The 23,756-nt window shown below is 39.0% G+C and overlaps 1 protein-coding gene across 4 annotated transcripts in view; it reads left to right on the plus strand.

Annotated features, from left to right (window-relative positions):
* The window catches only part of chl1a (cell adhesion molecule L1-like a), a 50,090-nt gene that overhangs the window by 6,509 nt on the left and 19,825 nt on the right, over positions 1-23,756 (plus strand). For 2 of the 4 annotated variants that reach the window (XM_083920034.1, XM_083920035.1), the window contains exons 1-17: positions 8,356-8,673; positions 10,694-10,847; positions 11,403-11,511; positions 11,649-11,836; positions 11,968-12,090; positions 15,195-15,365; positions 15,672-15,710; positions 15,910-16,021; positions 16,124-16,305; positions 16,410-16,544; positions 17,181-17,321; positions 17,927-18,038; positions 19,260-19,423; positions 19,962-20,127; positions 20,641-20,765; positions 20,899-21,003; positions 23,391-23,588. In XM_083920034.1, the coding sequence (XP_083776160.1) occupies positions 8,659-8,673; positions 10,694-10,847; positions 11,403-11,511; positions 11,649-11,836; positions 11,968-12,090; positions 15,195-15,365; positions 15,672-15,710; positions 15,910-16,021; positions 16,124-16,305; positions 16,410-16,544; positions 17,181-17,321; positions 17,927-18,038; positions 19,260-19,423; positions 19,962-20,127; positions 20,641-20,765; positions 20,899-21,003; positions 23,391-23,588 (2,239 nt within the window). In that variant the 5' untranslated portion in view covers positions 8,356-8,658. Of the gene's footprint in view, positions 1-8,355; positions 8,674-10,693; positions 10,848-11,402; positions 11,512-11,648; positions 11,837-11,967; positions 12,091-15,194; positions 15,366-15,671; positions 15,711-15,909; positions 16,022-16,123; positions 16,306-16,409; positions 16,545-17,180; positions 17,322-17,926; positions 18,039-19,259; positions 19,424-19,961; positions 20,128-20,640; positions 20,766-20,898; positions 21,004-23,390; positions 23,589-23,756 lie in introns of those variants that run through there. The other 2 variants (XM_083920037.1, XM_083920036.1) reach the window with 2 other exon arrangements.

Genomic DNA, 23,756 nt, shown 5'->3' on the forward strand with positions numbered 1-23,756 from the left:
TGAAAATAATAATATAAATATACATCCTTATCATGTTTCCTCACCTCTACTTTTGTAACCCAACATGGGAGGATTAACTTTGACCCTTGTACTCTGCCCAATGATTTTACTTATCCACTGCTGGTATTCCTAACAACAGGCTGAACTGAATGCCTGTCTTTTCCTGCTGCTGGAATTTGATTCAAATGCTAATGAGCATAATTCCCATGGGTTTCTCTCTCCTGTGTCGTAGATATCACCCCAAAAACTTTGCCTCCCCCCTCTTGTTTTCTGCCTTTTTATTGTCTCTCCCCAGTCCCCAACTTCCATGCGTTTGCGGGGTCACAACCTTGCTCTCAGTAATCTTACACAAGACTCTTGTTTGCAGCTCTTCCTTTACAGCAGGTGTCGATATGAATATCCATTCTCATCCGGCCATGAAGAGGTTCAGACAAATCAGCATTCATCTGCTTGTCTGAAAAATCCCTCAGATAATTTTTTTTTGGGTGTCTTTGAAATTCTTGTGGAAGGAATCTACACATCAAAGTGCAAAATGGTTTCTTTTTGTTACCTTAAAATGAAGGACTAACTATAACTATACCTTGTCCCCAGAAAATACTTGCACTACATATATACTTAGAAAATCTTTCTAATTGGCTTGTAGGGGTCTGTTTAAATTGTATACGAGAGCATTGTGAACATAATTCTGGAAAAACATACATCTCTATAGCTAATTGATATTTTTTACAACTCATTCGTTCACATATAACTCATGCCTTCATACACGCAATTATGTATATTAAGGCTTAAAGCTATACAAATGTAAGTTGTGGCTGCTTTGAGTGACAAGTGGGTTTCATCATATGTGGCTAGCTCAACAACCAGGCTTTATTCGGCTCATCTCAGCTGCAGCCTTTTTGACCATTTTGTGATTAACCGAGAGCAGGCGTAGTCAGGCACTGCCAATTGCCGATGACCTGACCTGCTCACACTGAGCTTCACAATACCTCTTCAAAAACCTATAGATATAGTCATGGCGATGACTTGGATGTTTTATACAGACTATGTATGACAGTCATGAGCCGGAAGGTTCCTCTGAATGTCCTCCTCGCTCCCAATAGTACCTTTGTGTGAGAAAATGGGGCATTTCATAATTGTTAGTCAGGAGAGTTGCCGGGGGGATGTTGCAATATTTGATCTACAGTACGCAGGCTTCAGTTGATACTTGGCTTTCAATGTGAGACCAGCCGTTGTGAGTAACTGACAACCTGTTAACAAGATCAGTATCTGTGTTGAAACATGTAACTTGATTGATGTTGTTACTTGATATGTGGCCTACCTGTTCACATGCTGAAAATGTCAAGCAGTGTATCATCTGCATACAGATTGATCTGGGCCACCATGTACTTCAGAACATTTTATTCTTTCCTCTGACATTTTCCTCCATACACCAGATCCCAGACATCCGAGCCAACACACTGGAACCCCTAAAATACTCTTTAATGGACCCTTTCAATTGGGCACACAGACCAGAACAAACATTCATTCATGGTGTTCCAAAAATGCAAATGAAGCAAGGCCCTGACACTTACACAGGGGTACCCCTGTCATGTGCCTGTGTTAGCCAGCAGTGAGGCCATCACTCACACAGGGTAATGCAAGGTACAACTCCTATGTTTCTTGTCCCAAGAGTAATTTAGACCTACCAAGCTGATGAGTATCCTCAAGCACCATTAACTTTGAGCCAGAGGAGGTTAAAACAAGCTGAAATGGAAAATTTGTAGTCTGTTTCCAGAAAGATCACATGAAATGACCTGGCTGCCTTTAGTGCTGTAATTGTACTGTAGCACATTTTATCCACAATCAGTAACGCTTGTATTAAATTGACTGTGACTGTGTTTTTACTTTACTTATCTAACTGATTGAGATAACATGACTTGGAAATCCTCATTAAATTTCAGTTTCAAAAAAGATACTTAACAGATTCATTATGTGCCGTGAGCCCTTTTCAGAAATTGCTTCACATGTACTGATGTTTAAAGTATAGATTTAAAGGCGCACTTGGGTGAGGTGACTCATGAGCCTTAGTCTATTGACATGTTGCAGCAGATGCTTAATAACTCCTTGATTGCCAACGCATCACAGAAAAGTAATTTACTTTTGATTGAGTTTCTCTCAAGTGTGATGATTTAGTAAATGCAGCTGATTTCTTCTTCCACAAGCATGAAGTTAATGTGGGAATTTCAGCAATTAATTGTCAACACTGGAATAATGCTATTATGCATTTGAATGCGTATCGTTGGGGCGGCTGTGGCTTGGTGGAAGAGTGGGTCGTCCTCTGATCGAGAGATTGGTGGTGGGTGTGTGAATGTGGTGTGAATGGTTAGATCAGATTAGATGGTATGTAGATGTCCACTGCCATCAGCGTGAATGTCTGTGTGAATGGGTGAATGTGACAAACACTGTGAAGCGCCTTGAGTAGTCAGATGACTAGAAAGGCGCTATATAAGTACAAGTCCATTTACCATTTATCGTTATTGCCCCATGTGTCAGGTATATCTTTTTTAATCTGCATAGATTATCCATGATACCTCTTAATGTCACGTGCATTTATGGGATTGGAGCCTCGGCTCTTACTGTTAAGGCAGAAGTATAACTGCACATCCTTTTATGTCATGTTTGAGAAGATAAGATGCAGGTGCAAGCTGTTTGAAGAAAGGCCCAAGTGTGTTTTTTGTAAAAATGACAGGAAAATCACTCTTTTTGTTTTTTTCCTTTTATTTTAGTCTGCCTAAAGCTTGAGTAATGACATTGACATACTGTGCTTTGGTGGTTGAAAGGAAGGGTGGGAGAGGACACGTGGGAGAGTGAGAGTGTTTACAATGGTGTGTGTGTGTGTGTGTGTGTGTGTTTGTTTGTGTGTGTATGTGTGTGGTACAAGACCAGGCAGGTCGGGCCCTAAAGTGAGGCTTCATTACTTTCTGTGCCTGAGCCCGATGGAGATGAAGGCTAATCCCAAGGGTCGAACGACAGCTGTTATTTCTAAACATCATAAGATGGCATTTATCACAACTTGTCACTGTTTCCATGGAAGTCTGTGAAGCTCCATGGGTGGCTGCTATTGTCAGTTCCTTCTTTTCCTCCCACCAATGAGAAGAATAGTGAAATGAGAAGAGTTAAGCGTGTCAACAGGTGTATTCACTGTCCTTTGTCTCAAGTGGAAACAGAAAATGTACTGCCATTGCGTATGGACGTAAGAATTTCTCTTGGGTGGATATGTGTGTTGATTGTTATATTGTTATAGCCAAACAATAGCTGGAGATCAGTTAACATATTTCATTTCTAAATGTATATAAATGTCTTTAAATTCTCACACACAAGCAGAGTTATCTAAAAAAATAAACCCAGCACAACCCACTTGATCCATTAAACTAAAACAAAAAATGAGTGAATGAATAAAGGATGAATGAAACAAATTCCCCCACATTACAATTTCTTTATGAGGAAAGCATTGTGTTTAAAAACTGAATTCTCTCTCCTAGTGTCTCGTGCCATTGGAGCTAATCCTGCACATAAATAGAAACACACGTGCCAGCACTGAATTTATAGGTCATCTGCCCTGAGTGACTAAACACACATTATCATTATTAAAGTAAATTAAAGACATAAACCTTCAAGCGTACATATGTAGGCACAAAAATTCAAAGCACAGGAGTGGAACCTACCATGATGCCCAAAACTGACATGGCCTAACATTATAGAATGAAATATTGCAGTAAAATTTGTACACAACTGTGATCCCATAAAATGTTAATGTCTTAAATTAAACTTTAGCAAACTTAGCAGAAGGTTTGATAAAAACAGCCGCTTTAAGGCAAAAACTCTTTTAGACTTTTGGACTTCTTAAAAAATACTTCACCAACTCACCTAAATACCACTTAAGGCCTTCAAGATTATCCCATAAACTAATTAGTAGCTTAGTTCAGGCTATAGAGCACAGCACTACCCCCTTATCTGCCTTTATGCAACAGTGATGAACAATGTGTCAGGGTGAAGGTAGATGCGAAAAGGTCTTCTCGTGCCCTCAGCGTGTTTGAAGGGATGAAGCTGAGTGTGACTGTCTCCACACTGTCTCTCTGTGCTGCTAGCTGTGGCAAACTGATTAAGCTCCTGAATGCTACTCTTTGTCACTCTTCACTTCTGCAAGGGCCGTGTTTCTATAGTGATTCATGTTTTGTCCTAGCTTGTGTCATTTAACATGTTTTTTTTCCAGTGGAAATTCAGTTTTTGCAGTATTTCATTATTATATCCCCATGTTTTCTGTGACTGGGAAGTATTTCTCCAAAAAAAGCCAATGGAGTAGGAGGAGGTAATCTTTGTTTGTTAAGGAAATACCAATCTTGTGGTCTATGTTTTGGTACCAGGAATTTAATAGCGTGTCAACTTTTTGCGTGCCCGGCTAGCTACTGTTTATAGACGTGACATTTCACATGTCACTCCACAAAGCACTGTGTGCCAATGCAAAAGCCACTTTAAGCTTAGTGGCACTTAAAAGAGCCACAGATCTCAACAAACTTCTACACTGCAGTAGTCACATTTACATTAAAGGATGGAGGAATGAAACCACTGTTCTGAAGTTAGAGAGCTGAACTAACATGGTTTCATGAACTCAAAACCTATATGGTGTTTACATTTTCAAACCAAATGTAGGGACGGATCACAGGCAAAGACTATAAACCAGTGTGTGTTTAGGTTTAAATATATCACACGCCTGTGGGGTATAACATACAAAATTAGGTTAAGTGCAACATGCTTTGCAATGTTTTTGATGTTGAGGGTTTTAAAGTTTTAAAATATGAGCTGCTACACGCTTTTGCCTTGAACCTGTTTTACTTGTCTACAATTTAAAAGTGTAGAGCTCCTGCTCTTAACATAATACCGGCAGCACAGGTTTGATGTGGATGTGTTTGATGTCCGTCAGAGAGCTGTTTGTGTGAATTCCAGGCTTACATGATTACTAGCTCGCTCAGGGATTGAAACAGACAAGGCACATTACTGCATCAATTAGTAATGATGAAGACACGCTAACCTTAGAGGTTCAACGTGAGTTATGTTTTGACTTGAAGTATCTTAAAACTTTGATGTGTTTAGAGGGAAACACGGCTGTAGGCTGTTAAGCCCACATGTTAGTCACTGATGTTTATATTGCACATGTAAAACTTGTTTTGAAAATTCTTTAAACCATCATAAATTCATTGGCATCAGTTTTCTCTCTGAAGAAACTGAAGAAAAATATTTAATACCGACATGAATGAGAAAACTACTGTATCTCACATCATTTCTATGACACAATTATTCAGATATAATGATATCAGTACAGTACGTGAGACTTCTGTCATCTACAGAAAAGCCAGGCAATCATAAAGTACTGTTAAAGAAGCTTAGATAAGAAGCGTAGATGAAGAGATGTTATTCACCACAAATACTAATCAGACAGCAACATCTACTGTACATAGCGATCTAACGATTTGTGTCACCCATATAAAAACATCCAGCAAAGATGGTAACCAGTTTGGATGTATCAGTACCAGTAATACAGACAGAAACTCTTCAAAAGAAACACATTCAGAAACACATTCTTCAAAGCCAGTATTCTTTGCTTGTGGTTTTGCTGTTCTGTTGCAATAAAAGAAATAGTTTTCCCTGCATAACTCAGCAGCTTGAACACATGCACGAGAGTTTTCCTGAGGCAGTCAGAAAATTTACTTAATCACACATTCTTTACTATTACATTTGTTAAACGTCATGAATTTTAAGATCGAGATCTTAAGTTGCCCATTCAGTTTAAATACTTTGCTAAAACCAAAGCAAACAGGGATTTTTTATTTTTTATTTTTTATTTTTTTGCGAAAGCCCTCTAGTATTTGTTCATGGATAGCGTTTGTTTGAGTCTGAAGGCTAGTTTTCTCAGTCATTCCTCGAAGATTGTTATGGCATGTGAAACTTCCACACTTATTGCTGCCATTGTCTGTACTGACAGCAAATCTATTCACAGGGTATGTGTATCTTTTTGTGTCCGCAGTAGTATGTCTGCTTGTCTACACATTGTGTTGCATGGCCTCATGACACTCATTGAAATCTTTTCTATTGTGATTTTAGACAGTGTTGGAGAATGTAATAGCATCATGAATGGGCTACAACCTTACTGTTGTAATAGATTTACTGTACATACTTTGGTGTGTCCTGGTGACCTTCCGTCCTTTCTTTGATTACACTCATTACACACACGCACGCATATGCTTCAGATATTTAACAAAGACATTTTATGTTGCACTATGCAAAGCTTCTTTTTTTTTGAGAGGTATTTTGTAATTGCTATGCTTGTGTTTGCTTTGCATTAGGACAGAAGCAAAATACTTATAATTAGAAGAAGCACCTCAGGCAAGGATTGTTGAGGAGGAAATACATCATGACAAAGGCATGGGGCAGGGCAAACCTTGTTGGTTAGTCGCCAGAGTGGATAGAGATGTCGGGCAGACTTGATGTGGGGATTTGCAAATGTCGTTGACTCTCGTTTGTTTTTAACATTCACGTTAATTTAACAAGCACAATGAAATTGCTCATGAGTAGCGACCCTGACTTGGAAAAGTCCTTTTCATTCTCTTTTGTTTAGTTCTCTGTGTCAGAGTCTAGTTGTCATCAGTCGGCTGTGATTTATAATCATTAGAACAATGATATTTTGAATCTGATATATGTTTACCCGGTGCGACAGTATTGCTGATATTGTTTTTACCCTGAGAGGCTGTGTGCTGTGTGGGATCATGGCAATACTTTGATCCTGGAGACACCTACTGTAGCAGGAACTACCACAGAAGAGGACTTGAGTAATTTGAGTAAAGTCTGCCAATAGGGGAGTGACATATGATGGGACCCCCGCCCCCCAATACATTTTTACAAAAGATTACTTCAGCATTCATCTGTTATGTTCAGTCTGGTTTCCTTTTGGCACTGACTTGTTCAAACAGCATACAACCGGGTGACCCTGTGTGTATATTTACTAAGACCAGGTGAATGTTTGTTTGACCATTCTACAGCTATTGTCTTTTGATTTACATTAATCTTTTGTGCACATGCTCCCATGTCTGCATAGAAGTATGAGCTTTCAGTGGACATGCAAGTTAGGCTTCGCCTCTAAGGTTTGTTTCTCTATGTTTACAGAAGCCATGCTCTCTTAAACATGGAAAAGGTCCATTTGAAGTGAGGACAACTGCCCTAAATGGACTCTGTAATTATGTCCAGCCATTCTGAACTGACAATGACGTCAGTGAATTGCAGGGCAAACCAGGTTAAATCAAGGTTAAAAAAAAAGTAGGAGAGTATAAAAAGCATAGCTTCCTAATTTATGTCAGGGTTTTTTAATCCACAAATAAAGTGAAAGGCAGGGTTGAACTTCTAATTTCTTCTAATTTATTTTAAAGTAGAGTAAATGCAGTTCAGATTGTTTTCCTTTCAGAACTACTCAACATAGTTTTCTTTAAAACATTATTCTTCAATTCTTCACTTTAAATAGTTCATCTCAGAGTTGATGTAGCAAGGAACTTGCACGACCTAATTTCAGGCTTTGATATACTGGGCTGTGAAAGTCAGCTCTTTTTCATGCTGGTTGGATTACCGTGCAGGGCAGTGTAAGCATTTCTTACCCTATTGATGTGCCCATTATGTCTCTATTAGGCTTAGAAAATTATGTTGTAGATACAATCTCTATTATTCCTAAATACAATGCTGATCTGGAAACACTTTAAACTCAGAACGGTTTCTGTTGAGCCACCTGTATGTATCGCAAATCCCTGCTTTACTCCCTGGAATATAAATAGGGCCTATTGAGAGAGTTTCATATAGATAACATCCAAAGACCTCTGCATAAAAAGGATATTTAAGACACTCGAATAGCTTCAAGAGAAATACAGATTTGACTGAATCATTTCTTTACATATCTCCAGATAAGAAACTGTGCTTGAAAGAAAAGGCCAAATCACAAAGATACTAGTATACTAGTAGCCTGTTATCAACAACATCATGTCTATTTCAGGCATGTTCTCCTTATGCCTCCATCTATCAATACCCCGGAGCACTGCATGGAAATGGAAGTACACAAAAGCTCTGGTCCTCTGAGAGAAGGTGACTCCATTCTCTTTTCAACACATTGCATTACAATCATTGAGACGGAGCCGGGTGTAAATGGGCGTGCATAGTTTGTAGGATGGGCAGGGTGGAAGGATCCAGGGAAAAGGGAGTGTGATAGAGAGAGAGAGAGGGAGTGAGAGACATGCCTGTACTTCCTCTCCGCTCAGTCTTTAATTCTGAGTAGCCCTGCAGTGCAGGCTTTGTCCCAGTCATTGTCACAGGCTTAGAAACCTCTTTGCAAAGTGAGAGGCTTTGGCGACATATGTCACTTCAGTGAGTCTCCTGTCGCTCCTTTAGCCGCTTGAGTGAAGGGGCGGGCAGGGAGGCGTGTCTGTGCACTTGGAGAGTAACAACGTGAGGTGAGGAGGAAGGACATCTCAGAGATGTTGGTTCAGAGAGAGTTGTTGGAATGATCCCTTGATGGCCTCATACTTTTTTATGGACTTGTAGTGCAGCTGCCGTTGGCCTCTGCAAGAGGTGGATTTAAGATGTAGAATGACTCAAAAATCAGTAAGTAATGGTTACTTCATGAAGTTTGTGCTGTCATTAGTCCCTTTCTATACCTACTGTGTATGTATTAGAGTAAAATAACGTGTGTACAGATCATTTCTGGATCCCTTGGCACTCTTAACTTTGCAACTACACATTCACAGTCTGTAGGAGTGCTGGTTTGTTTGAGGGAGGTCGAACAAAGTTAGAGTTTAAAGAAAGGGCGGGGTCATTGTATTGTAAAGTCTGTGTTGGCAAGGATTAGTCATGTAGTATTCACACTCTTTTAGTGCCCTGGCCAACTACTGGCTTAGGAAACAAAATCCCTGCGGATTTGTGGCTATGATATGCCATGTGTTCAAGTGTCCACCCCCATTTTACGCTCTAAAGATTGTGCCTTTGAAATGGACAGCTTTGTTTGAGTTTTCATTTAAGTGGCAGGTTTGCAGATCTCCACATGCATATATAATGTAATAATCTGCCTAACCCACAAGGATCCTGGGTCTGCATTAGGCAGTGGCTTTGCTGAAGGAAAGTTTCTTGTGGGGTTGTTGCCGTTTTGCCAGGATCAACACAAATCTGGATAAAAGGTCCCACTTCTCATGTCACTGGTCAGCTGTGGGCCTCCTGCCTAACAAGGACTCTGCGTGCTCTGCTGGGCCGATGTGGTTTTCTGTCTGTGATTTAAATCACAACACTTTCACTAAAGTTTTTACTTACGTCTGTAAAATAGTACTGTAGGTGCATGTGTGCACATGTGGGCTTGTGTGTGTGTGTGCGCGCCTCTGTGTGTGAATTATAGTATACAGTAACATCAGGGTGGGAATGAGAGAGGCTTACAGCTCTATTATGACATGAAAATGTATGTTTATGCCACTGAAACAAACATCTAACTCTCTTCATCTTTGATTACCATTCAATCTGGGAGAAGATTATAGCAAAAAGTCCTTATTGCAGATAATACTCTGCCCAAATCTCTCAATTTGTTTAATTGATTCTAAATTCAAGCAGCTTAATCTTACATCTAGTCTACAACAATTACAACATTAACCTTTCTCACTAAGAAGGGGCAACACATGCAGCTTGGCGTCCTTAGAAGAACCCTGAGAAGCACTCTGTCATTGTTAAGCAGCGTAATGTATGATTGCCGGAACTCCCCCCCTTCATTCTCCTGATAGCAGGATTAGCTAGAGGGTGAACCCATTTGGCATTGCCAGTGCTGCTGCCACAGTCTCAGCACTTTGAGAACTAAGCCGTGAAATACTGACGGGCTTAGACCAATTTATAGTCTGCCATCTTGGATCTAACCATCGTATCAGACAGAGGCTTTGTGCCAGTCAGGTTTACTGTAAGCATGTCATGCGATGCCATCAGCCAGGCTTTACAGTTGAAAGGGTAATCTCCAAACAAGTGTTATTGTGTGTTTTGCTGCGACATCACAACAATAAGGGACAACTAACACTAAATAGCTAGTGTCCTCAATGGGATGTTTTGTGTACATTAGACACAGGTTCTTTAAATGGAGCTTTTTACAGAACTTTATGTTAAGTGTAAGTTGTTCTTTCTGAATGAAAAATCAAAGTTATTTAATGTGCAAACTGGTTACATTTTTATAATCATTTTGATTAAGTAAAAATTAGGATTTTTAATATTTAATTTGCCATCGCTACTACTCCTCTGTGACTGTTTTGCCTGTGAGTGCTAAGCCTTCAAATCAAATTCAATACATGCCCTTTAGGTAATTTACATTTACTTGCAAAACACCATGAAGAACATTATTCTTCAGAATATTTCAAAGGAAAGCATCAAAACAAAAATAATCTTTAGTGTATTTTAATTGGGATTGCCGTCAAAAAACACTGCAAAGTTTTGGGGTTTGACATGTTTTTACATTGTAAGATTTTGTTAATGTATTTGTCTTTTGATTTTCTTTCAACAATGCTACCTTAAGTAGAATTTGCAGCCCATTTAGAGCAAACCAGCTCTCCCTCTGTGATGATTAGAACAGATGCTATAGGGCTCTTAATTGTGATTCTTTCAGGTCCTCTGTGCCTTACAAATCCTAAGTGAGTTTCTCCTGATCTCTACTGCATCCAATAACCAGCGGAGGGGGATGAGGCTGGTGGGGAGCCTGCAGCTTGTTCTGCTTCTGGCCTCAACCTCCACAGCCACAGGCCTCAACATCCCTCTGGAAGGTAGGAGTGTCATGATACCGACTAAGGTCCTGCTTACTCGATCAGTATCTAAAATATGAAATCAAAATAATCTTTATTATCTTCTTTGTAAATCAAACTGGTTGCTCAATGAGAAATATTTAATTCTTCTCTATCATGCTGTTCTACATTTGTCAAAAGTGTGCGTTCATGATTTTAGTCCATCAAATGTAAATGTTTGCAGCTTTTAAAAATGATGACTAACACATAACAACTTAAAGTAAACTGTTTAAGTCACAAGTGCAACAGAGGTTGCTTTGTTTAGTGCTTCAATTGCTTTGCAATGAAGTCCCGGTGTGCTGTTTTAGTTCAGTGTCTATCTAAAGCACCTTATATGTACAGATTATAGTGATGTTGGCATTCAGTTTACTAACTTCTTAACTTCATACCGGGCAGTAGGAAAGAATAGGAAACAGCAGAGGAAAAATACAAAAAAGTTGTTTTTTCTTTTTTGCAGTGGGATCTTGTAACAGAAACTTAATCACCAATCTTCTAACACCTTTGTGATATTTTTTTGTGTGTGTCTTTATATCATAGTGGAGCAGCCTCCAACGATAATAACTTACACATCTGGTCCCATTATTGCACTTCCTTATGACAACACCATTACTCTGAGGTGTGAAGCCAGGGGCAACCCGCCACCAGAGTAAGTGACATCCACACTCATGACTGTCATAATAATTAAAATCGCTAAAGACGAAACGTGACAAAAGATCACAGCTCTGTTATAACATTATGCATTCTATTGATTGGGAATCTATTCTGTATATTTTGCTCGAACAGATACGGATGGACAAAAGATGGGGAAGACTTTATACCTCCCCATGTCACAACAAACAAACCAACACTCACAGATGGCACTTTTGTGCTTCACAAAAAGGACCTCGTCCAGTTTCGGGGTAAATACCGATGCTACGCTTCTAACAAGCTGGGAACAGCCATGACAGAGGAGATTGAACTCAGAGTTCCTAGTGAGTAACCTCCACATAAGAAGCTCATTTATTACGTGAAATTGCTGATTAATGCTTTTCACAGTCGAGTGATTATAAGTGAATTTTAATGATATGGTTTTCCTTTTCTTTAATATCTGTTTTTTTATTAGGTATCCCCAAGTTTCCAAAGGAGTTCAATTCCCCCATTGTTGTTAAGGAGGGAGAGCCAATCACCCTGGAGTGTAACCCTCCAGAAGGCGTGGCCCCACGTCAGATCTACTGGATGTCTCTTGGTAAGCCAAGAAGCAACTGTTTATGCTTATAATTCATACAGTATGTTAGATATGTCTGTTGGTTGATTGACTGCCCAAGAAATAGTTAATGGTTTTCAAATATAAGTCTTCATGAATATCGAAAGACACTACGAGCCATTGTGTCACTTTGAGTTGTGTTTCAATTTTTGTTACATCTGTGGTGCAGCAGTGGAAGAGTGAACAAACACTCATCCGCCACTGTAGTCTTCTCCAGGGAGGGATCAAGTCTTTGGGCAACACGTTCTAACTTCCAACTCATCAAATATGGCAGCTTGGTCGGTGGCCTTCAGCGGCTGATACCTACGCTCAAGGTACCCTTAAGCTTCTGCATCAGATGCTAAGGGCTTTGAAGTCCCTACGATGACATGACACAGTATAAAAAATGTGATTTCAATGGGTCCTGACCAAGCAGCCATATGTAACGAGTTGGGAGTAAGAATGTTTTGTATCAGGTGGAATAGTGTGGATAATATGAAGTTTCTCACAGATGAAGACAAGTAGCTTGCGACACCATGTACTTTGGAACAGGCACATGGCTGTCCTCACCCTCTAATGGCCATCAGTGAAGATAGCAGTGACAAGAAGATCAGTCGAGGAAAGGCACACACTCGAGGCCCACAACGTTTTTTTCCCACCACTGCCAAAGAAAGTGAATTACTGTATAAACAGTCACCTCAGTTCTTTCTGAAGCGCTTTGTCAATATTGGGCTGAGTTTTCTGTCCAATCCCTTGAGAACTCTTCAACCGCCTCCAACAAACCTGACTGATGTCAGGAAGGAAAACAATGTTTAGGTGGATGGGGCCTAGAGGCATCAAGCAGAGTGAGTGAAAACAATTCACAGTCTGTAATTCTCGTTTTAAATTTTGTTTAAAAGTTTTGTTTTTTTACTGCAGATTACCACGTTTATATTTCCAGGGATTGTCACAATAATCGATACACTTCATAAGATAAAAGCTACTTTAATGTCTGAAAATACAAACGCATCAAAGGCATCACTGGTGATTTATCATCTTTACTCCCAGCAGAATATTGTGCTCTCTGCATGAGTTGGAAAAATATTGTTCACTTTGTGTATGTATTACAACCCATTTCCAAAAGAGTTGGGACTCCAAAAATGTAAATGGAAACAGAATGTGACGACTTGCAAAACATTTAAACCCCCTATTTAATTGTAAACATCACAAAGACAACATATGGAATGTTGAAACTGAGATATGTCATTGTTTTATAAAATAATATGCCTGATTTGAATTTGATGCCAGCAACACATTTCAAACAAGTTGGGACGGTGGCAACAAAAGACCGGAAAAGTTGTGAAATGATAAAAGAAAACACCTGTTGGAACATCTCATAATTAATGAGGTTACTGGCAACATGACTAGGTATGGAAAGAGCACAACTGCAAAAAATGACAGTTAAAACTATATAAACCAGATTCCAGGAACGCTGTCACTTTCTCTGGGCCCGAGCTCAAGTAAGATGGACTGAGGTTAAATGGAAATCTCACCTGTGGTCTGACGAATCTTTTTTGAAGTAATTTTGGAAATCATGTCCTCCAGGTTAAGGAGGAAAGGGACCATCCGGTGTGATATCAGCGCACAGGTCAATAGCCAGCATCAGTGATGATATGGGGGTGCATTAGTGCACATGGCATGGGTAACCTGCAAATCTGTGAAGGCACCATTAATGCTCAACAATATCAACAGGTTTTAGAGCAACATATGCTGCCAAATAGATAATGTGTTTTTCAGCGAAGGCCTTGCCAATTTCAGCAAGAAAATATCAAACCACATTCTGCACGTGTTACAACAGTGTGGCTGCATAGTAAAAGAGTTCGGGTGTTAAACTGGCCTACCTGCAGTCCCGACTTGATCCCATTAAAAATGTTTTGTCCATTATGAAATGCAAAATAAGACAACAGAGACCCTGAACATTACAATTTCAAAATCACAACAATTGGTCTCCTCAGTTCCCAAACGCAGTGTTGTTAAATGAAGAGAGAGCAATTAATTTCATATTCGTATAATATTCAACATTTGATATGTTGACTTTGTGCTATTTGCATTTAATATTGTTGCTGTGTCCCAAATCACACACTTCGACTCTCAAACTGGCTTTTTTGAGGGTGGAAGTGCATTCATGCCGAAAGTCGGTAAAATGCAGCGAACTGCATTTATCCAGTCTCGCCCTCAAAACCGGCCCAACAGTTGCGTGTAGAGCGATGGACACTCACCGCCCTCAATCTCCGCCATTTTGTCTACGTAGCGGAAGAGGCGGGACTAAATTCAAACTGGAAAACAGTGAAACAACAGCGCAACCGAGCAGCAATAACTAGATTCACTTTATCAATGTAAAATGAGGTTCACAAGGATTTTTGGCGTTTTGCTGAATCTGAAGATTTGTTGGAAAAGCTTTTCGAAAAATAAACAGAAGAATAAATATGATCGTCAATTCCTGTAAGTGTGTGGCGGCAGTGTCTGATTTGAGACAGCATTTACTGGGGGAATTGAGTGTACTGATCGCGTCAGTACATAGGGCACACAGTGCACGAATGTCAATACACTTCTATTTACATCTGACACAGCGTCCCAACTCTTTTGAAAAAGAGGTTGTATATATCAGAAGCAAATTCTTTTTTTCATGAGTTTGCCTTGAACATTGACTGAACAACCAATGACTTGAGGCTATGTCTTAAATGAAGTGCTGTGATAGAGTTGACCAAGGAGTGACACCGAGCGTCACTGACCCGTGACCTAAATAATGACTCTATGTAAACCAAATATGTTGTCACAGTGCACTTTTGTGTTCACCGGCTCTATACAAGGAAACTCTTCAGGGCATTTCCATTAAAGTCTAGTGTATATGAGTCTTCGCTGTATTGCAGTTTGCTTTCATGTGACCTGAGTGTCTTGAGTGTCATTCTGAGCTTATATTTTTTAGATAATTTTTACCTTTTACTCTGGTGAACCTGATATACTTTGATATATCCGTCAAATTTGTGCTTTCTTACCATCCAAGATGAATCTAAAAAACAGACATTGTCTTCATTGCATATCAGTGATATAAATATGCTCTTTTCCAGGTCTCCAGCACATTGAGCAGGATGAGAGGGTTTCCATGGGCATTGATGGCAACCTGTACTTCTCTAATGCCTTACAGAAAGACAGTCGTCAGGACTACTGTTGCTTTGCTGCCTTCTCCAGAATACGCACCATCGTACAGAAAACCGCCATGGCTGTCGTGGTCAAGAGCTGTAGGTTTACAAAATAGTCTGTGAGCCTTTAACCAAAATACAACAATCTGTTCTACTGTGGGTCATTTGTTACAGTAAACATGACATCAAGATGTCCCTGAGATGTGAACAGAAAAAATGTTTATACATCCAGGTGTTTTTACTTTTAAGTTCAAGACATTCCTCTACTGCATACCGAGAACCAGGGCATGATGAGTCATGTTTATGCTCAAGGAAAGACACTGAATTGAGCAATACATGTTGAATAAGACAAACCATCACCACCCCTACCAGTATCTTTCTCACTGTATTTTGTTGTTGTTCCAGTGAGAAATGGCAATGAATCTGCTGACAGCGAAGAAGCCAGTGAGTGATATTCACACATCAAAGCCTTCACAGTACAAATGAAAAACACATTTCATATCACATAAGCGGGCAGCACACTTGCTTTGCATGTTGCAAAAAGCTACAGATAACAAATTGACTATAACTCGTTGTGTGTAGATTGTTTGACCAGTGATTCAATTTATGTATAACTAAGGAAGACTATTTGTGTTCAACACAGCTGAAGCCCCCCCAGTGAGAATTCCAGGCCTGCTGCTGCCCTCTGGTGTTCAGACAGAGAAGGTGCTGTTGAAGGGAGAGAAGCTGCAGCTTGAGTGTATACCACAGGGATAGTATGTATACATGCTGTATCGCCACACTAACATTACATCAACATAATATATTATCAGATTTGTCTGCCATTGTAGCTCATAACATCTTCTTTCATGTCTTAGTCCCACTCCAAAGATAACCTGGATGAAAATGGGAGACAAGCTGCCTCCTCGGACAAAATTTAACAACTTCGGAAAGCTGTTGTCCATATCTGCTGTAGATGAGAGGGATGGTGGGAAATACATGTGTAAAGCCCAAAACTCTGCTGGAGAGGCTGTCCACTACTTTGATGTAATAGTGGAAGGTAGGAGCTAATTATGCATGTATGTGGGGATGCATTTGTATTATGCTTCAAAGAGAAAGAAAGATGTTGACACGGACACAACAGTTCTTCTTTACATCTCCCAGAGCCACCAAAGTGGCAGAAAGAGCCCCCTCAGAGCCAGCTGACAGTGATTGGTTCTGATGTTCACATCAAGTGCTCCATCAGTGGAAAACCACCACCAGACATAACATGGAGGAGGAATGGAGACATTTTCAGAGGTGAGTAGGAATATTTCTAGCTGTGGTTTCAAGTGTCCTTCAAAGCTCTAGAGACAGGCTGTATTCCTCGATAGAAAATTGAGATTTCACATAGTTCAAGTATACACTGGCAACATTAAAAGTACTGGTAATCGTTTCTTGACTGATTATGTACATGCAAAAGGTACATGGTTATAGAAACGATGTATTGTATTCTTAAGATTGTTTTTTTTAAGCTGCATATGTGATTATATTTATAGTTATTTTAAAATGAGTTGATTTCCACTGAATTTTAGGGTTCAATTTTAAACTAATTAATTTTAGTATCAATTAATCTACTGTTTATTTTATCCATTAGATTATTAATCAAAGTAAAATGTAAAAATATCCATCTCAATTTCCTGACTGAGAAATGGAGCAAATCATCACATTCACAATGTTTGTCATTTTTGCTTCAAAATGTATTTAAACAGTTACTTGATTATCACAATTGTTGCCAATTTCCTGTCACTGATCAATCAACTAACTTTAAAAAAAACAAAAACTTTAAATATTGTCATAAGTGTTGACCTAAAAAAGCCATGTTGGTTGTACTCCAGTGAAGACCTTGCGAAACAATTTTGCTGCCATGTTTTTATTCCTGTACGTTGCGGTCAGATGACACAGAGAACGACAGGCGAGTGTTTGATGACACTGTGGTGTTCCATAATGCCAGACCAGAGGACAGTGCCGTCTACCAATGTGAAGCCTCCAACAGTCATGGCAGTGTTCTGGCCAACATTAACATCATGGTCATGAGTGAGTATTACAGAAAGACTACTGAAATACTTGTACAGTCAGCAAAGACATAGTTACTATCTAATAAAAACAAATGACAATACTTGTGCAGAAACGGTCTTTTAACATCCCGCAGTTTTAGTTGTAATCCATGCTGTGTAACACAACTACGCTGTTTGGCCATGTCTGTCCTGCTGTTACTACAGCCAGTTCATGTATTATTTAATTTAGTAATTGATTAATTGATACCTTTTTTACACATTTAGATTGCTTGTTTAGTCCAATCAGTGGACTAAAACTCAATGAGTGCATATTCGATTATCAAAATGGTTGCCAATTAATTTTATGTCAATTGACTAATTGATTAACTGTGTCAGTTCTACTGCCATGTTTCTCGACATAACCTAAACTTGAAATGGGATTTCGAATGACGTTTTCTTATTGAAGCACTTCGACTCTCTATGAGAAATCTGATATCTCTTGAAGTGCTATAAGAGGTGTGATGCTTGTGCCTGCGTCAGAATTATTAGTAGTTATCTGCTCCTCTGTCCTTCTCCTTGGTGGCTCATGGTCAATTCCCTGACATTTGAGCAGCTGTAATCTCTCCTTTCTACCCATGCTCTAAGATATGGCTCCTCAAATACTGACAAAGGACTACCAAGAGTATGCTGTAGTAATAGGAGGCAACATCATCATGAACTGTAGTGTTTTCGGCTCTCCACCACCAACCATTTCCTGGTAAGTGATTACCAGGAAGAACAGGTATATCAGTCCATGTGACATCACACGAAATGTCACAACATTGTGACACATAAAACAGAACAACTTCCCACCTTCATTTAGTAGGATATGTTTTCTCCACGTGACAGTTTATATAAGTGTCAGTTCTGTGCAGTTTAAAGATGTCTTTACTGTCATCTCAAGAATAAACCAGAGCATATACTGTACCACTACAGTGAGTGATGCTTAGTAATCCCACAGTGCATCAGGTATCTGCATGACATAGATGTTGACATTTATGTCAGTTTAATGAAATAATCCCCCTCCGTTCCCTGAAATTTGGCTGATTAAGTCTATAAAGTATCACTGCAGCTCTGCTACAGTGCTACAAAAGGGAAATAGGATCTCAGACAGTCCATGAAAAAAACACTCTCAGGGTTCCCTGGGAAACCTGGAAAACAGTTGACACATTTTCCAATCATGAAAAACACACGGAAAATGAGAGGAAAAGTAAAAAGTCCTGAAAAAAAAGGATTTCAACATTCTCCTATTTTCCTTTCAATTGAGAATTAACTACTAGGTAATGTATGAGAGCTCCCCAAAACAAATAACATTGCCATCTGAAAAGGGGTGATAGTTTATGGACTGAACTAATTTCAATAGTTATCTTGGGGAAAGGCTGTGAACACATCCCTAAGTCATGGCACATTGTAGCAATGTATTTTTATATTCTCTAATCATTTTGTCATGATTTCTAAACATGTACAATATGATTTCATAGCCATAGACTGTTTATCTTCTAAATCAGACTTTTATGGAGAGGAACATATTAGTGTATGATTTAATCCCCGTCTATTATACCAGCTAGATTATCACTTAAAATGTCCTGGAAAAGTTCTGGAAAATGGTCTTGAGAAACCCTGGCCCTTATGATATAAAGATACTTCTTCTGATTCAATTAGATGATATCCTAATGTTGATGATATGTAATGATGGCAATATGCACTACTGTATACAATATACTGATGATGATACTGTTGGAACTGTATGGAAGATACAGTAAATCTTCCCCTAAAATGACAAAAATTAAAAATTAAATAGACATGATTTACTTGACTCAAATCTGACCTAATTAATTGGTTGACACAACCTCAGGCTAAAATTGTTGCATCTTAATTGTCAAATTATCATTCTGCTGTCATTCTAAAAGAGTGAGTGTCTAAACTTTCTTTCCTATAGGGCCAAAGATGAGACTCCAGAAACCATTGAGGGGGAACGATTCTTATCTCTGAAGGAATCTTTGCAAATCATCCGTGCAGAAAAGAATGACAGTGGGAAATACGTGTGCGTTGCCTCTAACACGGAGGGCAAGTCAGCTGTCACTGCTGTGCTGGATGTGAAAGGTATCTCAGCAACATGATTAGTGCTTTCTTTATGTAGGAGTAATAATAGTCAGTGCACACAATTATGTATTATTCAAGGGCCAGTTCACACAAATGACAAACAGTTTTCAAATGCTACTATCTGCTTGGATAGGCTTTGGCTTGTGTGCAAACCACGTCACGAAAACACTTTCCTTAATATTTTTAACACGCTCTGCTGGGATTGATCAAGCTGTAAGATTAAGTGGCCTGTCCTCTGAAACATGCTTGGGCTGAAAAGCCAATAAACAGCTTATCATCTAGACTTTAAATGCATCTTTTATTGATGTTATATAGAGATGCCACATAAATAACAATGCCATGGAACATACAGTATTTAGAAATATGTCTTTAGTTTCGTAAATACAAATTACCATGGGAATTATTGATCAATTTTAAGGCCTTTCTGTTTTGGTTACTTATTTCACAAAGATGCAATTACTGGGCACATGACTCATTTATAAAGTAAAGACATACATATTATAATCCTGGCTGTTTTATATGTGCTATTTATCTTTAGACCCTACAAAAATAGCATATCCACCTCAGGACATGCAGATCATCAGTGGGACCACAGCCCAGTTGATGTGCCAGGCAGAGTATGATAAGAGCCTGCGGAGTACCTTCGAGGTGGTGTGGAGGAAGGATGGTGAGGAGATCCCGCTCCCCTTTGAGGATAATTCCAGGTAGGTTGCTTTTGTTTTTCAGGTGTATTTTTGTTTAAGATGGCTTTGTTAAGTGTCTTTATCGCAATGCAAATGGTAGAGAAGAAATATAAGTCCCAAAAGCCTTGTGCCTTATCCTGCTCAGCAGAGGGTCAAAGGCAGGGAATTTTTCATGTCTCTTGTCTGCTTAATAAATTCACTGATTATGGTTTAATGGGGGAAGTTTGTTATCTACATTTTTTTAAGCAGTTTTAGTTACAGTTGTTTGAAAGTCAGGCCATAGCACAAACTACTGCGCTCGAATCAAATAAATAATCTTGCACATATAAACCATGATTGTCTATCACTACGTGCATTTTGATGCAGATCTAGATTGAGATGTTAAGGGCAAAACATCTACATTTTTCTTATCAGTAAAATCAATAACAGGAGGAGGTGGATAATGCAACTTGCAAGCTGTATTTGCTCACTGAGGTCTTGATTGATTTCATTTATATTACAACTATGTACTAAGGAATGTGCTTATATGTTCAGGTACTTTGTGGACGACGACATGCTGCAGATCATGAATGTGAACCTGAGTGATCAGGGAATATACACATGCGTTGCTAGAACCATCCTAGATGAGGACAATGCCACTGCACTACTCACCGTGCTGGGTAAGATGCTTTTTTGAATAATATAGTATCGAATATCATTCATCATTGATTGACATCCGCGGTTGATTGTTTTGGATATTAAATTGACAGGTGCTACTGAGCATTTGATGTAATGTGCTATTTTGTGTTGCAGATGTTCCCGACGCTCCAAAAAATGTAAAGATATCTGTGCTTAAGAGTCCGAGAAACGTTAACCTGTCTTGGATACCAGGGAGCAATCACAACAGCTCTGTAACAGGTAGAAAAAGTACATCTGTAGAACATCTGAAGTCTGAAAAAGGGGGTAGAGGTGTTAAATTAACAACATTTTCTCAGAGATTCTCAACAGCTGCTTATACAGTATACTGTTTATAGCTGTGACTCAGTTGATGCACTCAATAATAATTACGAAGAGTTTTGAGGGTCAAAACAAGTAAAAGATGGATACCCGTATACACAATAGAAAGCCAAACAGTAAGGGCAAACAAAAACAAGAGGAAATTAAGGTCAAATAAAACAAGAATACAAAAGAGGTGAAAACAGTGTTGAGAACATAAAAAAATAGTGAAAGATAAGAGTGATAAAAAAAGATTAAAAACTACAAAAAAGTCAATAAAAATAAATACAAATTAAAAGAATAAAAGCAATTCAAGCAATGAAACGTGTGGATATTAGATGTGTGGGCCCATGCCACACAAGACAGACCTGGGCTGAATGAATGCAAAAGAATATAAAATAATAGCAATAATTTCCAACTTTCTTGTCTAAGTTCTTCTTACGCACATAATATTATATAGATAATAGCACATAAACAGTATTTACATGCATACACTTGAATGCATACAAACTACCCATGAACCTGGTACTCCAGCTGATTTTGTTCATTGACTGCTGTGTGGATAAAAGATCCACCACAAAAATAAGTTGAGCTGGATCGCCTAAGTTCGGCAAAGAACGGTTAAAAACTGGATTGGAATTGTTCCTGATGCAAGTTTAATTAATTTACTGTACACCGGGAAACACTGTCATTTGTCCTCTGAGAGTTACTGTTAAGTGCTAACTTAATTCAACAAGTGGCGGCTGCAAATTGCTGTGAATTGCTAAGGATCCTGGCAGAGAAGCTTGTCAAATTTATGCCTCAAAAAGAACCTGTTTATTTTTGGAACATAGTGACGATAAGAATTCAATTGGTAAATGTACCGTTGTAGAGTTCATTATCTTTGATATGCATTACCTTTGATCAGAAATTAGAAAAGACATGCCTGAAGAGAATCCTTTGTTAGGCTAAGATGCACAGTCATTTTCTTTGTTTAATGAAACATCTCAGAACAACAGAAATCAGTTGTGAGGCCAGCTCTTTTCTAAACGATATCTGTGGATCAGTATGGCTCAGTACCAGGTGGAAGTTTGTGTAGAAATATTCATTTAATATAATCTATTTGATAGGGAAACTGTTAAATGCTATGGCTTGGTTACTTATTGTATATCCCCTATGATAAACATTTAATTGGGTACTCTTTGCTGATATTTTGCACACTTACTAATGAGCATAATTTTCCACACACTTACAGGTGTAGTGTGGCTTTATGAATTTATCTGTTATTTTATGGAATAATTGAATTCCATTAAGGGATTTATCGCATTTAAAAATGTAAGAATTTACAGCCTTAAATATCACCGTCTTTTAAGTTGATTAACTGCTCATTTAGGGTGTGTGTCCACAAAGCTTATTTTTCTGGCATGACAACATTAATGTTAGCTAGGTGGCTATGACTAATAAGCTATCAACAAGCCGTACGGTGATAAAAGCACAACAATCACCAGCATCAATCAGTGGACAGTCAATCTGCTCGCACATATGGACTTCTCTGTCTCTGTTGTGATAGTTTGCTCTACTGGAGCAGCTGTGATGAAACCAGCACTTTTTTTGAAAAGTTCAGAGATTTTCAACTGGAATTGCCTGCAGCGGCTGCACAAAAAAGGTAGAGCGCTCGGGAAAAAAACACTGGGTTTACCCCCTTTTCGGCGCATACCCTCTCTCCTATTAGGGATTAATTGAATAAAGAAGATAGTTTTCAGAAAAACAAGCTATGTGGACACAGCTCCTGAGGCTGCATTGACACTAACTTAGGTGTTGTAGCGAAGTTCTCCAATTCTAAATATATAATAATAATACTCATAATTCTCTTTAGGTTCATCGCTACGGTTGACCTCTTCCACATTGTCACATTGTTTTCTTATCATCATTTGATACATTGTAAAAAGAAAAAAAGATTCTTCAAAGTTAGATGAGATCAATCCCACTCTCATGCTTAGCTTAGCATAAAAACTGAAAGCAGGGGGAAACATCTGTCATCTCCTAAATTTAAAAGAAATCTCCTACCAACACCCCTTAAGCTTTATGCTCAGCTTAGCTAATTGCCACGGACTCTAGCTTTGTACTTAATGCACAGATATGAGAGTCCTCTCTTCTAAGTCCCAGAAAGGAAGCAAACAAACGTTTTTATTAGACTGTTGAACTGTTCCTATTAAAAGTGTTGAGCAATAGATCAATAATGTCTAGTGGATTGTGCAGTAAGTGAAACAAATAAAAGGAGGATGCTGATGACTTAATGTGTGTGTGCCTTGTCTCTTTCATAAACACAGAATTTATAGTGGAGTATGAGGAGAGCCAATGGGAGCCTGGAAGGTGGAAGGAGCTACAGAAAGTCCCCGGTAACCAGGCAACAGCCGAGCTATCGTTACATGGACACCTTAACTACCAGTTCAGAGTGTATGCTGTTAATGCTGTTGGACCTGGACCCCCCAGTGAGCCCACAGAGAGATACAAGACACCCCCTGCTGGTGAGGCTCACTCCCTTTAATGAACATTTTCTGCTGATTGTGAAAGCATTCAAGTTTTACCATTTCTTTTGAAATGTACAGAGAGTTGCTTTGTGGAGAAGCCAGCCTTTGGCCACAGGACTTTGCAGCAGTAGGGGGTGTGATTAATATTGAGTTTCAGAAGCCCTT

This window comes from Echiichthys vipera, assembly GCF_963691815.1.
Source record: "Echiichthys vipera genome assembly, chromosome: 9".
NCBI lineage: Eukaryota > Metazoa > Chordata > Actinopteri > Perciformes > Trachinidae > Echiichthys > Echiichthys vipera.